The sequence below is a fragment of the Panthera leo genome, chromosome B2 (assembly GCF_018350215.1).
Source record: "Panthera leo isolate Ple1 chromosome B2, P.leo_Ple1_pat1.1, whole genome shotgun sequence".
Classification (NCBI taxonomy): Eukaryota; Metazoa; Chordata; class Mammalia; order Carnivora; family Felidae; genus Panthera; species Panthera leo.
In genome coordinates, this window is record NC_056683.1 from 129,657,771 (window position 1) to 129,674,149 (window position 16,379).

General features: G+C 35.6%; 1 protein-coding gene across 6 annotated transcripts in view; it reads left to right on the forward strand.

Annotated features, from left to right (window-relative positions):
• Nucleotides 1-16,379, forward strand: part of UTRN (utrophin) — a 582,930-nt gene that overhangs the window by 346,923 nt on the left and 219,628 nt on the right. The window contains exon 1 of one of the 6 annotated variants that reach the window (XM_042940004.1): nt 2,972-6,279. The exons of the other annotated variants lie outside the window; for them this stretch is intronic. Coding sequence (XP_042795938.1) covers nt 6,136-6,279 — 144 coding nt within the window. The 5' untranslated portion in view covers nt 2,972-6,135. Of the gene's footprint in view, nt 1-2,971; nt 6,280-16,379 lie in introns of those variants that run through there. 6 annotated transcript variants of the gene reach the window in all.

A 16,379-nucleotide genomic window follows, 5' to 3' on the forward strand; every position in this document is an offset into this window, starting at 1 on the left:
CTGCGCTCTTTTGATGCAGCTGCATGCAAATTTATTACCATTAAAAGGTGAGGTTGTTACCTAATTCTGTTAGGAGATCCATGCTCCCCTGTGAATAATTGGTTTCTGGAAATAAGATCTATAAAATACTTTTACTTAATAATAGAGGAAAACCCCGTTTTATGGAAGTAATAATTGTTTATTTACACTAACAGACTCAGAGCTGTTCTGTTTTTGTCATTTTAAGCCCTATTACACTTAGCCTTATTGAATCCTAAATTATAAGGGCACCTCCTTTTTTTTTTTTTTTTAACATTTATTTATTTTTGAGACAGAGAGAGACAGAGCATGAACGGGGGAGGGTCAGAGAGAGAGGGAGACACAGAATCTGAAACTGGGTACCTCCTTTTAATATGAAGGTGTTTCTTTCTCCATTTATTATAAAGTACTTAATATAAAAGCTGCAAAGGCTCTGTGGCTTAATTTACAACTACGAACATTAGGCTTAAGAACATTATTACTTTTATGTCATTAGCTCGATACTATGATTGTATATGGAGTCTGAGGTTCAACTATCTCTCCTCTACGAAACATGCTAACACAAAATCTTTCCTTTACAAAAGTTTATGAGAAATGTCACGTAGCACATCTGTATCTTTTCTCTGCCCCCAAGTACAACTGCTTCAGTGCCCTTGAATTTACCATCTTTGTATAGAATGACCTAATCTGGCCAATCACAGGCCTTCTCATTTAGGACTTGGTGTGAAAACCTATTTTAATGGAGAAGTCTGCTTGTCTACCAGTTTCACATCTGCATATTTCTTTATGTCTTGTCAGTCTCACGTCATTCTCACAGTTATTATTTCTGATATGCTTGTGAACTCATGACTCGGTGCCATCTGAGGCATGTCCGTCCTGTCCCGGCTGATCACTTGGCTCCTCAAGGGCAGACATTATGTGACTCCATATTGTTGCCTACCTAGTGTCATACGTGTACATTCTAGGTAAATACTGACCACTTCCTGTGGACCCTAACTTCACCATTATGAAATTCAGTGTGATGATCTTTTTGAGTCTTTTCTTAGAATTCTTTTCCCTTGAAATATCAGAATGTTCACAGATATACGAATCTGGTTAACGGGTACAGTAGCTTTCTGGGAATTGTTCTTATTCTTTTTTTTTTTTTTTTTTTTTAACATTTATTTATTTTTGAGACAGAGAGAGAGAGAAAGCATGAACAGGGGAGGGTCAGAGAAAGAGGGAGACACAGAATCTGAAACAGGCTCCAGGCTCTGAGCTGTCAGCACAGAGCCTGACGCAGGGCTCAAACCCACGGACCGCGAGATCATGACGTGAGCCGAAGTTGGACGCTTAACCGACTGAGCCACCCAGGCCCCCCATAATTGTTCTTATTCTTACAAATTTTCTCTACATTTGAAATTATTTTCACTAAAAAGTTATAAATTATTTTTTTAAAAGGACCTTTCAGGAATAGACTTCTTTGTAACTTGTTCCCATGTGTAAAGACTATTAGGGTATTTTAATGGTGGAGTCCTCAAGATTAATTTAATGAAAATCCATGTTTAATTACATTACTTCTTACTTTTTATTCATTGCATAATACACTTGTGACTTGGTAATGAGGGTGACTGAGCAACTATCGAGGTTAAATATGTCCTTTTGTCTTCCCCGTCTAGAATCTGAGGAAAACACTATACATGTTATTTGATAAAATATTTAGCTATCATCTCTTTTTCAGGGGGTTAGAGAGGGCTCTAACTGTAAGCAGATGCTAGAATATATTATTTTTTATGATTTAAACAACTGGAAGCCAGACTTATAAATGCTCACGGATGCTTACTTTACGTAATGGTGTTAAATTCAAAAGACACCAGGCTGTGCATTTGAGGCTGCAACAGTGTATAGACAATGAGTGAAGGAGGCTTGACATGAACCTTGATGATGAAGATCAGCAAAACAGACGTATTTTAAAGGTTGATAATGTCTTCTGGCACATTTTATCTTGGGATATATTTTTACCATAGCCAAAATTCTTCTCAATACTTAACGAATACTCAAAACTGAGGAAATAAATGTAAATGAAGATGCTTAAAATCTTTCCAAATAAAAATAACTAAGCCTAAGATTGCTTGTCTTCTGGCAACCAGCATCAAGAAAGAAAGCTTGCTGACTGAAATTATGGCATGTATAGTAAATGTCTCTCGAAAATAATTTAATGTTGTTGAAATTTAATGTTGTGACTCCTAAGAAGTATTAAAGAGGGGCATTTATTAAGAGCCTGTTATAGTGTCTTTGTTTGTCTAAGGATAAACACATGTATTTGTTTTTGTTTAGGGTATTTCCCATGATAGTAATTTGCATGATTTTTCACTGCCTTGCTCCTTTTAAAAAGGAGCATTTTATTTTATTTTATTTTTTAAAAATATTGTCTTCTGTGTATTTATTTATTTTTGAGAGAGAGAGCAAGAGCACAAATAGAGGAGGGGCAGAGAGAGAGAGAGAGAATCTGAAGCAGGCTCCAGGCTCTGAGCTATCAGCTCAGAGCCTGATGCAGGGCTCGAACTCACAAATCCTGAGATCATGACCTGAGCTGAAGTCAGATGCTCAACCGACTGAGCCGCCCAGGTGCCCCAAAATGATCTTCATTTTAAAACATCCTCTCTATTTTATTAAAAAAATGCTATGGCTTTATTTTTGGCACCTTATAAGTAGATGCATGTAGAGACTTAGTACCTTTTGCTTAGTATTCCTGAGATGAGAGAACTTAAATTATCCTGTGACTTTTTGTGCTGGTGACTCGTCCTTTTGTGGGAGTGAATAGAGAATGAAAATGCAAACTTTTTTGGGAAGGAAAAGATGTTTGTTGAAGAAAATAAATGTACAAACAAAACTGCCTGAAATTATAAAATGCATTTTCTGGTGGCATGGTGGTGGTGGGGGTGGGTGGGCGGTTTAGGGGTGTGCTAAAAAAGGTGGAATTAGGGCCTTGGCGTATGTGTGTCCTGTGCACAAGGGGTGTATGTAGAACTGCTTACATGTCACACTCGCTGTTTGTACCTGCTCCATGTCTCATGACAGCTGGATACAGAGATACAGGAGTATTTCATGAAGATGAAGAAGCTTATTCCGTATTCATCTTAAGGTAATTTTGGGTGAATTTTGATAAACGATAGTTTAGAAGCACAATGGAAGATGAAGATTCATTTCTGGGAGTATCCTATGATACATGCCATTTCTGTTAAGGATGGATGACCATTTGGATTTATGTATTTATGTTTCATTGCCTGACTGCAAGGCAGTAAGGCTTTACTCCTCAGCAGAGCTGGCAAGAGAAAACCCAGTCCTTTGGAGAGAGAAGCTCCGAGTTTCTGAGCGGTTCAGGTCACAGAGGGTCTTGTTCGACTTGCCGAGTTTTTTATATCGTAACCCAGTGGCAACAGGGAGAAGTCATCGAAGAGTGTTGTTGAGCAAGAGGGTGATGCAAGGGGATTTGTGTTTTATAGGACTCTAGCTGATGGCATTGCGAGGAATGGGTTTGAACTGGGCAAGATTAATAGCAGTGCATGAGGTCTGGTAAGATAGTCTTGCAGCCATCTGGTGAGAGAGGTGATTATGACCAGAAATGAGGCAATCACAGGGGGAATAGACCTAATGTCTTGATAGTATGGCAGAGAGGGAGAAGATTGCCAGGTGGGATTAGAGCCTGAGATGAGGAGTAGAAGGAAAGAACAAGTCAGGGCAAGGGTGCAAGTTGGTGTGGAGTGTGAAGGAATGATACGTTTCATTTGGACTATGTTGAAATAAGGTTTGTGAGTAACATCCAGGAGGAGATGCCCCAGTATGCAGCAGTCACTGTGTTTCTATATTTAGGTGAAGGAATTTGGCTAAAGTGCAGAAACTTCCTCCCCCCACCCCCGCTTTGGAATGAAAGCCTACTATTGGCTTCCCTATCAGTTTATCTGTTCGTTCAAATGCATTTATTCTGAATTTTCCTGTCTACATTCTAGGATATTATTATCATTTTAATCATATTTCAAAATATAAGCTTTACATTTTGGCAGTAACCAATTAATAGAGCTAATCTGATTCTTTCCTGGAGAAAATCCTGCTGCCCTGCTGCCTTTCTGGGTTGTTCTTACAATAAGTAGGTAGCTGTTTTTGCTCTCGCACAAGATGTGTTTTTGGATTATTATATTTTCATCTCCTGTGTTCTCTTTCAGCCTAATTTTCATCCTCTCCACAGGTGCAGACTTTGATGATTTAGATTGTTGCCGATCTTCCCTGGTACCCAGCTCCATACCCAGCATTGTGTTTGGGGGGGCGGGGGTGGTATACCTCTGTTGTGCAAACTTTATCTGCTGGTTCAGGGACAGGAATTACAACTTCATATATTTTTTTGATAGCAGCTTTATGACTTATAATTCCACGTTTCACACAATCCATCCATTTAAAGTGTACAGGTCAGTTGTTTTTAAGTGCGAAAGGTATGTAACAATCACTACAATCAGACAGAACATTTTCCTCATCCCAAAAAGAAATCACATGCCTCTTAGCTATCAATCCCCCATTACCAACCCTCTAACCCCCTACCCCTAAATAATCACAAATCTACTTTCTGGTTCTGTATATTTGTATGATAACTTAATATTTTTAATTACGTCATTAATTGACTGCCTCTTCCGATTTTGGCTTTGTAGAGATATTTTGATGTTGTTAGCCTATCCAGAGGGAGGCAGTAGAGGTTCTCAGTATAGACCTGCAGGGAAAAAAATACACAAGCAGAAGCAGAAAAATACACAAAAACACTGCTTGATAAACACAACAACTCTGTAAGACCCAATATAGGACTTTCAATCATGCTATAACATGAAGGGCTGAGAAAGCAGACAAAGTAAAAGAAGAGAAACAAATACTTTCAACACTGTATTTCTTTTAAAGAACCATGACAACATTAGAGAAATAGCAGCCTTACCTGGGTTATTAGTTTGAGCAGGACACTGATAATGAGAAACGTCTGTCTTCTATTTCTGGCTGTGCCCCTTGACCCAGTCATTTAATCATTCTGGGTGATTTTGCTCATTTCCTAAGGCTACTTTACCCCAATTGATATTTGTAATGGTATCCAAGCTGCAGTGGAAAACACATCTCCCATATACACATACATATAAAACCCCCAAATTCTGTCCTGCGTCTTTATATCATATAATCATGTTTTATATTTCTTACTCATAAAATTAAAACAGCTTTATGGCAAATAAAATGAGATCACGAAGATGCTGTCTAAGGGGAAACGTGGTAATTTAGAATGTTAGCAGTCAGTTACAGACTTTTTAAAAATTTTATTAACTTTACTGTTTAATTAGAGAAGTCCTAACCTAACATTAGAAATTCAGTTTCTAGTGGCTTTTCTCCTAGGCAAGCATCAGAGAGCCCACGGACGACACTGCTTTTAGGGTGCTGTAGGTAAAGCCACATACCCCCCCTCCCCACAGGCATTTTTTGTTTCGTTTTGTTTTAGATGATCTTGTTCTGAGACCTGTCTGGAGGTGATTTATAGCACTTAATGTATGGGCTGCTATCATTAGAGTCAGGTACGTTTCTGCTCTTCTCAAGATTTATAACAATGTCTATTCAGTCATCCCACAGAGCACGGCCCGAGCTGCATTCAGTCGGGGAGTGAACGCATCTCTCAGAGTGAGTGAATGAATGCCACTCCATCTCTTAATATAAACTAGCTTCAAGGCATGCACCGTGGTGATGTGTTGAATCTCCGTTCCCAGGAGATGTCTGCTATGTATCTGCAGCTTTAATGTTTCACTTAATATCCTTTTTGGCTACACAGCCAGAGCGCACTCCTCTCCAGCAGCAGGCAGCGTTTGGCTCAACAACTTGCTCATTGTCTGGCCATGCCGAGCTGAGCAAGTACCGGCTGTGAGCATCTGCTGGGGGGCTTTCTTTGTGGCGTTTGTATGTGTTTTTTAAATTGAGAAGAAGTTGAAGGAATACCAGCCTCCTTTTGCCTAGCATCTAAACCCCTGTATCTTTCAAATGCATTCCTGGAAACGAGCATGCTCAGAGAACTGGCAAATCATTGTCCAGTGACCGGGAGGAAATGATCATTGCTCTTCATTTATAATGCAAATTCTGAGGTGTCTCCAGAAGTGTGGTAAACTTAAAATGATGGCTGTGGTGAGAACATCTCTGCAGAAAGTTGTGGTTTTGTTACATCGTTTACAAAGGATGGCAGTTTCTTCTCCTCGGTATCAGAAGCTCTGTAAGGTAACTGAGTGATTGAAAATGAGGATCTCGGGTGTCTGACAATTCTACTGTTTCTCAGGCTCTAAAAACTAACCTTTCAGCGTTCTTAGCAAGGAAAGATTCCTTTTCTTAGTGACGGATTGTAAGAGCTGTTAAAGTGAGTTGCTTCATTAAATTTTGTTTAGGAATCTAAAACAAGTATTGTTTCAGTGCATATTTTATTTTGCATTTGACGAAAACCTATCTTCTGAGAAGGGCTGATAAACTGTTTGGAGAAAATATGGCAAAACTACATTCATTAAGACCTGTTACCTCCGTGATACTTTGTAGGGTCTTAATATTGCATGTTATATTAATTTTGTGTAAATTTTAGTAAATGTAAAAGAACAGTTTAAAATAATCTTTCAGTAGATTACTTAAAAACTATCTATCCCTTTAGAGCTAATTGTTTTTTTCAATTAAAAAAAAATAAAGCACATTTTAGAAACTCCTAGACTGAATCTCATCGTAAAATATCCCCTATACTCTTGAATCTTCATATGCTGTAGTTAAACTTGAAGAACTTAATTTTATTTGAACAGGTGGATTAAGTACACTTTCAGGAGGCAACTTGTTTGACAGTTGCAAATTTCAAATACTACGTCATCCTAATCATAAACCATTGAATGAGCTCCTGTATTAAAAAAAAAGTTAGCTCTTCTATTTTTCATCATCGTTTTGTTTGATTTATACCAGGTTCATAGTGCCTCATTACTTTTGTCAAAAACTCGCGCAGTTTGATCAAAAGGAAGGAATTCTACCAGGAATGTAAAGCAATTTATTATAGCACCGCAGCATCACATTCTTCCTTCACATCATGCTCTCAGTACCATTCTCAAGAATATCTTGTTGCCCTGTTAGCTGCCCAAACTCATTTGGAACTGGAACAACTGTCTCTAGGGCAATATTAATTTTCTGATGTTACAAAATAGGACATGTCTAGGCACCTAAACCGCATATTATGTAGTAGTGCATTGGGGGCAGGAGGAGTAGTATTGTATTAACTTTGTCATATATTTTTACCTTTTGCAGTTTGGTCAATTAAACGTATTTCTTTCCAGAAACTTTTTTTTTTTTTTAAGTTTTAGGGGACGGATGAGTAGTGTGGCATTCTTTACAGAAATACTTCCAAATGTGTTCATTTGCATTAAGTTAATTAAAATGTAATGTAACTTAATAATTAATTTAGTTACTAAAACCCTTAAATTAATTATTTCAATGTGTTGTGTTTTGGTTGACTTTAGATAATAAGTTTATTCTGGTATAAACACGTTATGTATTTCAGGGACAGGCAGTTTTGATAACAATAAAAACTCATTCACTAATGCACGTTACTTTACCTCTTTAACTACAAGTGTGAATATATAAAGCATTCTTTTTGTATTAGCTAGGTTATTTTTCTGATCCATTTGTATGCACACTTTCACAAAATCAAATACTTTTCTCGAGTCATGTGATCCAAGTATTTAGTATGAGGCAGGAAACAGTAGAAGTTCAGATACTAGAGAAAGTTACTTAGTTTCATAATTATACCCCAAATATGCACAAATTCAACTACTGAAGTCATTGGGTAAGTTATTCCCATGAGAAGTATGCTTTGGATAGATTTCTTGAGACTCATAATTTCCTAAAGGAAACATTAAAATTTAAATGTTGAGAATGAATGCTACTTTTGCTTTTAGAAAATTAAAACTTGTGTTATTTGCATTTGGAATGTTATCTTCCACATTTCTTTCCTCAGATGCAGAATTAACAACTGCCCAGATAATGAAATGAGAAATATGCAATTCCAGTAGTCTCCAGCAGGTGTCAATAGAAGGCAGTGATATATGAGATTTTGGCTAAGGAACTGAAGTCCAGAATAGGAAATGGCCAAATTGCTATGCAAAAACCAGATAGTAACAGATATTATTTATTTGCTTGGTTATGTTTTGAAAATTGATCTTAGTTACTGAGCTGTATTAACTTACATGGTATAAATAAAAGTCTTAGTTGCAGAACTAAATATTTAACAGTTGCTATCTCACATATTGACATAGGTAGGTATCTATTTATAGAAAATGAAAACACATAATTGTATTATAATTATCAATAGTCTGTATTACTTCAGTGTTTAAACAAGTTTGGTATTTATTTGCTTTAAGACACTTTAAATTCTTTCCCCCTTAAATTGTCCATGTTATAATGACTGTCTCTCCCTATACCTCCTACATTGTCTAAATTTAGTTTCTTAGAAAGGAAATGCTGTAAGTTTTCAATGTTTCTTCATAAAAATATAGAGGTCTCTTGTAAATACATTTACAGACCAAAGTGAATGAGAAAAAAAATGTTGCATAATGTAAAGGAGATGTGACTCTTTTAAATTCATATTGGCAGTTTGAAATCCAGTGTCTGTTAATATTCTTATCCTCTTTTTTAGTCATTTTTAGGATCTCTCTTTTTACATATTCTCTGTGATACCATGTCTTTGCTTATTTTCAAACTTCTTCTGAGTGTTAGAAAATAGTTCATGTGTTACACATTTGGAAATTTGTGTTGAATATTCTCATTTTATGTGTTTTCCTGTATGTTTTGAAGGGGGGGAAATAGAAGGAGGCACCTGGAATTCATGGCTGTTGGAGTTAAAATGTGCTTTTCCTCCTCTCCACCTATTTACACATTCACTTGTATTTTTGCCTTTGAAAATATTTCTTCCTTATGATACATCCCATAAAATTTGGTCAGGAAACTGAAACAGAAGTGTTGTTTATTTGGAGATATAATTAGCAGCAATGAAATTGCCCTGATGACCTAAAATCACCTCATGTTGGATGCTAATTCTTCCAGATTTGGTTTTGATTGCTTAGTTCCTTTAAAATATTAATAGAGCACAGCAAAAATAGAACTGAATGCAGGTGATTAAAAAATAAAATCGACTTTAATTTGTTTTCCTTGTTATCTGATTATTTGAGGAAATTTTATTATTAAATCTTTGTATTAAAGCTGAATTTATGTTGAGTTGGAAAGGAATTTTGTAAGTCCTGTTTTCTTTCTTACTGCCAACTTTCGTAAAATATTTATTAATTGCAGGCATGGTGAAATCAGCTTTTTTTTTTTTTTTTTTTTGTAAAGCAGATTGAGATATGAACCATTATAGAAAAATGAGGAAAAAAATTAGTGTTATAAACTGAATTCCTCATGACTTAAGCATTAAAAAATTTTTGATTTAAGTATTATAAGTTCTATTTGCCTGCATATGTATATAAATCAGTTTGGCTTATATGGCTTTAATCATCTGCAAACCTTTTTGATCATGTAGTCCTATCAGTAAAAACATTTTAAACATACACACACACACACACACACACACACATACATAAATATGTATTCATTTAAAAAGTTATACACATATGCCATGGGAAAATCACATATTAAATATTAGTAGAGCATAATTTTGTTCTTACTTTCCACTGTTCTCTTCTTGCACCCCAGTTGGTTGTCCTTTTCTCTCTCAGACACACACCATTTTGGTGACTGTTGATTTTGTGAAACTGGCTATTCGTAGCCTTGCCTTTTGGGGCACTCAGGCTTTCATGATGGTGCTGATCTTCAAGTCCTCCCTAAGAAACCATGTCTTCTATGGTTTCAGAGCAGCTGTCGATGAGTACTCTGAAAACTAGAGTCCAGAAGATCTTGCCCAGCAAATGTAGATTGACCAGTGAGGTCTACAGAGGTTTGCTCTGTGTATGTGTGTTTGCATGTAGACAACATGAAACTATGTGGAGGGTTACACTGTCACCAGGCAAGGATGTATGACCACAAAGGCGCATAGTCTATGAACAGTTTCAGATTCACTGACCAAGTACATCTACATACCATTTTCATCTACATATGTGGCTTCCCTTTATTTAGAGATAGTTAAGATTGAGTATGTGTTTTTAAGAAGATGTGGAATGGAATGGTGTCTTTTCAAATCATTTGCACCCCACATAGTTAAATTTTATGTTTTTTTATTCCCAAACATTTCCCCACCTTTATTATTCTTTTTCCAGGTGGGAAACTACTATTCTTGAGCACTCAAATATTCATGTGTTTTAGGGTGATGGTGCTCTTAGTCTGTCCTGATCTGAATGTTGAGATGTAGGTATTGTAAGGTCAGCTTTCAGCCTCCATAATCAAATCATACACATGATCATTTGGATCATAGAAGAGGTCACAGTAATGGTTTCTAGCCTGAAGGTAAAACTCTAGTTGATCAGATGAGCATTGGCTCTTCTTGGTTTAATGAGAAATTCTTGGTTTGGTTGCTTCAGAAAATTTATGAAGGCTGAAGCTTAGTGGGGGGAAATGCCATACATGGAAGGATTTGCCTACATCTAACCTGTCACTGCTGATGCATTAGGCATGTTGCCTCATAGCTGTATGGACCCTGGGCAGATTACTTCCCTTACTCTCTGTGTATTTATGCACTCTTTCAGGAGGCTGAGATTATAGATGAAAGTGAGGTGGCTCTATGCAGACAATACTTACATCTCTGTGTGTCATCAGATATTTTCCTCTGGCTTCCAAAAGCAGCAGCATGATTTTTGGATGATTCTCTGATCTCTGTGTTGCCATAGCTCCCCAAGTCAAGGTGTATATCAAAATCATTTAAAAATACCATTATCTAACATTTTGTTAATCAGAAACTCATGTATAAATGAGTACTTTTAGGTAGGAATGGTATAATTAGGTATGATGTAATGCTTTGTCAATTAACTAAAATATAATTAGAACCACTCTATAAAATTGGATTTCAAATAGTTCCTTAATAACCAAGGTATCAAGGTATCATTATTTGTGTAAGTCTAGATCTGTGATCTATAAATCAAGGATAAAGTCATTCTGACAGAGTTGGACTAGCATTATGGATATGGATAAACTTCTCCTTTATTTTTAGAGTAGCATTTGATAATTGTGACTAAAATGTTGATGATGTACCTTTACCTAGGGGTAAAGTGTATTAAATTTCAAGGGGAAATTTATAAGCTGAATGTACTGCTGGATTTTAAAGTTACAGACATTATCTACTCCCTCTTACTAGTGACTCTGATCACTGCCAGCTTCTCTTGGTATATTTGGTAGTTTATTTTTAGCTCTCTAAAATAAGCAATTAGTAGAACTCTTACCATAGAGATAGAAGAATATAGAAAATTTCATGCCATCATAGCTTTCTCAGTTTCACAAAGTTTATTCATTCCTGGGAAAGGTAAATGAGTCCCAAATAATTGAAATTGGAAAGCATATGAAGTGCATCAGAGGGTTTCTTTTCATTTTTCTTCTTCTAGTTCAGTTCTATGGAATTGTAGAAGATTAATTTATAACAAAGCTCACTTACAAAAGCAGACAGAGCCTTTTAATGCTCAATAAATACTAGGCTGATATGAAAGTATGGCTTGATAAAGCTTAAGCAAGAATTTTGGAAAAGCATCAAATGGAAGAAGGTGTTGTACTGTTTTCACAATAGACTATTGCTTTTGCTTTAAGAAAATTGAAAGGAAAATGGTCAAATATAGCAATAAAATAACTGCAAGCTTTCATGACTGAAAAAAGTCTTGTTACTACTGATATAATTTCTTTTCATTTTTAAAGTGTTTGAGTTTACAGTGTGTTTTCTCCTATTTCTTCATTAATATGTATGGTATTAATCAATAATTATATTATTATTTATCCTTAAGAGATAGGTAGGAAGGAAATAATCATTTTTTTTCACATTTAACTAATGGTGAAATGGGATTTGTAAATTGACAGGTCAAGGAACCTGTCAATAATTGCTCAGCTACTGTGTGGCACAACCTGAACTGAACGTAGGTTGTTTGAATCTAGTGTCTCTTTACGCTTAATTGCAGATAGTCTTAGGGATTATACTGGACTAAAATGAGCAATGCACTATAGAAGGTATAGAAAGAGAAATCACATTAACGAAATAGTAGATACTGTTTTATTTTACATTATCTTCCTATGCATTTCGTTTTCTAAAGAAATGTAGCTTACAGTATCCTTTAAGATGTGAAGAGATGTTGGAAACTGAGTCAACTATTTCATTCTACAGATGATGAGACAGATCACCTATAATGGATATTTTATTGCTGCTAGTCTTGTGAGGTGGAGATATACTTGTTTTCTCCTAGAAGTTTAAACCTAATGAAATATGCTCTTTTCAAAACTACTTTGATACTTGAGTTCTGGCTATATAACTTTAAAAGAACAAAGATTTTGTTTTAGTTTAAACTTATACATTGGATAATACTCTTTTAATGGGCTTATTTTACAGTTTTATAAAAAAGATGGATTGGTTTATTTTAATGCAAATTAATAGTTGGTTCTGGTTTTTGATTCATAATTTAGTTTGGTATGAGTCTCAATACACAAGTATTGAATTATGTATTCGCTGAAACTAATTCTCTATACTCAAATGTAGTTTTTATCATTATATTTAAAAACACATAACGACTCCTTAAAAGAATAAATTGAATACAGTCAACTAATTTTCCAGACTGTGTCTTTTCTAATAAGAAATTTATGTTGTGTTTGTTTTTTTTTTTTTTTTCAATTCAACTCAAAGATCAGTACTGGATGGCTGCCCTGTGCCAAGGTATATGTTAAGTAGCATAAGCATAAAATGCAATATTACATTTTCCATGTAAAGTAAGGAAGTACAAGTAACTTGTTTAGAAGAATTTAAATGGTTAATAGTATTCATGCCAGTCTAGAGTTAGACTGTGTGTATTCGAATAATCCTGGCCTTACCACTTACCAGTGATGTGACCTTGGGCAAATCATTTAACATCTCTGTGTCTCAGCTTCCTTTCAGAAAATGGTGTTGGAATTTGTTTCTCTCACACTCTCAGCCTTTCTCCCCTCTCTGACAAGGGGTTGTTGTGAGAATTGAAACAGTTAATATTTATAAAATGGTTAAACAGAGCCTGGCACATAATAAATGGCATATATGTTGGTTACTCTTGTTACAGAGTGGGTTATTATCACTGTTATCATGAGTATGTTGTATGTTAATCAAAAGAGATGGCCCATGTGATGTGCCTACCATAGGGCCTTCAACCTAGAGATTCTCTAATGTCTCGTGGGTGTGGGGGTATTGCCATCATTCTTATTATTTTTATCCCTAAAGGAACCCTTAGATTTTAACAGGGGGTTCACATTGCAATGGCTCAGGGAACTTTTCCTAAAGATTCATGCCACTCTGGGTCTGAGATGCAACTTCCGCCATCCCTGCTTTTAACAATGGAGGAAGAAAAAAAAGTCTTTGAAGTTTTTTCATTTGCTGTGTCCTCTGTTTGAGACTCAGCTTGAATAAGTGCAAGTAAAAGCTTCCCTTGACCACTGAGCTTATGACAGAAGCTCTTGTAGGATGAGTATTCCTCAGTCTAGGAGGGGAGGGGCTCCTCTAGATTGTTGATTAGGCTCCTGATAGCACTTAAGGATCTAGGTAAGCCACAGCACAACTGATGTAATCATCATTTATGTGAAACATCACATTTGGAGGAAGTTCTGTTCCATTACCAGAAACTGAACAGAGCAAAGGAGTTATCTTTACTATGACCGACACAGGAGGAAAAACCAACACATTTGCTTAGAAGAGAATGGAAAGAAACGCGGACCCTCTTCAATGTGTTCTCATCACTTTTAAGAATTATGGTTTATGGTGCCATCACATTTGAATCTAAGTTCACCCTGGAAACATTTGAATTACTGTTCTTAGTATAGGCATACTATTAATTATAGCCTTTCATGGAAAGCTCTTAATATTTGGCTCAAAAATGATACAGAATGAGTTGTTTTACTTTTTCTCAGGGCACACTTTGCAAGAGTTTAAAAACATAAATGAAGAGAAAACTTTTTTTTTCTCGAAAACATTATCTGACACTATATGTTCTCCAGATTCAGAATTTTGAAAAGACCAAGGTCTGTGTGCACATACCGAGTAAGAGCTCCCACAGGATCGGCATCCCTCAGCCAGGATGGTTGTGATATGGACTCAACGGGAGTGTTGTTTCTGATTAGGGTTGTTTTTTTTAATAACCTTTCTTTTCAGCTTTACGTATGATGAATGTTTTTCCATGTCATTAAACATTTTTTATATTGTGATTTTTTAATACTGTAAATTCTGTTGAATGGCTGCAGGATAATTTATTTAAGTGATCAACAATGATTAGATAAGTAGGTTATTACCAGTGTTCTCATGATAACTAATTCTGTGATGAACATCCTTACATACCATTGAGTACATCCTGATTATTTCCAGGATGTACTTTTAGAATAGAATAACTGGACCAAATTAACATTTAATGACATTAGTTTATATTTTGCCAAATTTTTCTCTTTAGAGATATTACCTGTTTTCATGTCCATTAGCAGCTTAACTGCCTAATTTCCTGTACCCTCTCAGAAAACAGGCGATATCGATTAAAAGAAATTGTTGGATGAAAAATGTAGCCATGTTGTATAATATAAACTAAAATCTAGTGAGGTTAACTGATTTACCTAAGTGTGGGACCAACTAGTCTATTCTAGAGGTGTCTGAATTCCAGATTCAGGGCTGTGAACCCAAACACTGTAATGTCTAAAACAGGATGTGACAAATACCATATTAATAAAGCTAACAGTTTTTTAAAACACAGAAGGAAAAAAGTGAATTCTGATTTGAAAATGTCAGGGAAGTGTTTACAGAAAAGGTAGTCCTCATAAGGATCTTGAGGAGTAGATGGAATTGAACAGAGTAGAGCGTTCTGGGAGTAGGCAAGTGGATGAGCAAACACACAAGGCACAAAAGTGTGCTCACTGTAGTCAGAGAACATAGGGTACTTTTTTTATCAGAAATGGCTATGAAATTCACCCACTGACATTTTCATCTCCATAAAAAATGATTCTTTTGGTTGCCAGCTACATATGCCAGATTGACTTTTGATTGTTTCCATAATTTAGTCCAGTGTGAAAGGAAAAATATTTGTGAATACCGGAGATATTCAGACACAGAGAGCATTTCCAAAGGGGAATTCTAAAATGAGAAAGTGCGTAATATTCATGTCTTTGAAATAATGTAGTTCTTCTGAGTGCCTCCTTTAAATGGAACAAGGCATTTTGATATGAGAGTGACAAAAACAGTTATACCTTTAATTGTAACTCGGTTGATGAGAGAATGACACAATATTTCAAGCAAAAATAAAAAATAATTCACAGTGGAAATCAGTCTACCCACTATTAAATTACAGATTTGTAGAACTTGAGAGTTTATAAAAATTGGAACTATTTGACCAGTTTCCTCATCTTATGTATGAGGAAACAAAGCCTAAACATTTATGTGGTCTTTACTCTTAATACGCTTTGCTATATTACTTTATGCTGCCCAAGATCACACAGCCAAGTGATTCTTGGCTACATATTTAAGTTTCCAGGAGATTACTCTCATGTCCATTACATTTTATGTGTGCTTATTTTAATAGAATGTATATTTAACTTTGCCTAGTATTATAATTTTCTGTTTATTTCTGTTTCTCCTTCTGAATTGTCAGTTTCTTGAATTTGGGACCATATCTTATTTTAGAAGAGTTTTAGGAACACGGCACGTATTTTCAAATGATGAATAAATCACCCAAATCCTAATTTTTTCTTAGATTTACATTGTTGTTGTAATATAGTAGACTCCATGTTTTTCTTTTTAAAGAGTTTCATTGAGATGAGATTCATATACAGTACAATAATTTTAAAGTGTATGCTTCACCATTTTTTACCACATTCACAAAATTGTGCAACCATTACCACAGTTAAATTTTAGAACGCACCCCCTCCACCAAAGAATCCATGAGCAGTCTCTCCTCATTTTTCTCCATTCCGCTCTCCCAGCCTTAAGCAACCGCTGATCTATTTTGTTTTGTTTTGTTTTCCTTCTTTTTAACATGAGACTGGGAGTAGGTTTGAAACCTTAGGTGTTAGTTAAAAAGGTTGGAAAAATAATCCTAATTTACCATGATACATTTACTACTTTATCTTATAGAATTTGATATTTTTTGAGTTTTAATTATTAATAATAATAGGATAGCTTTCGT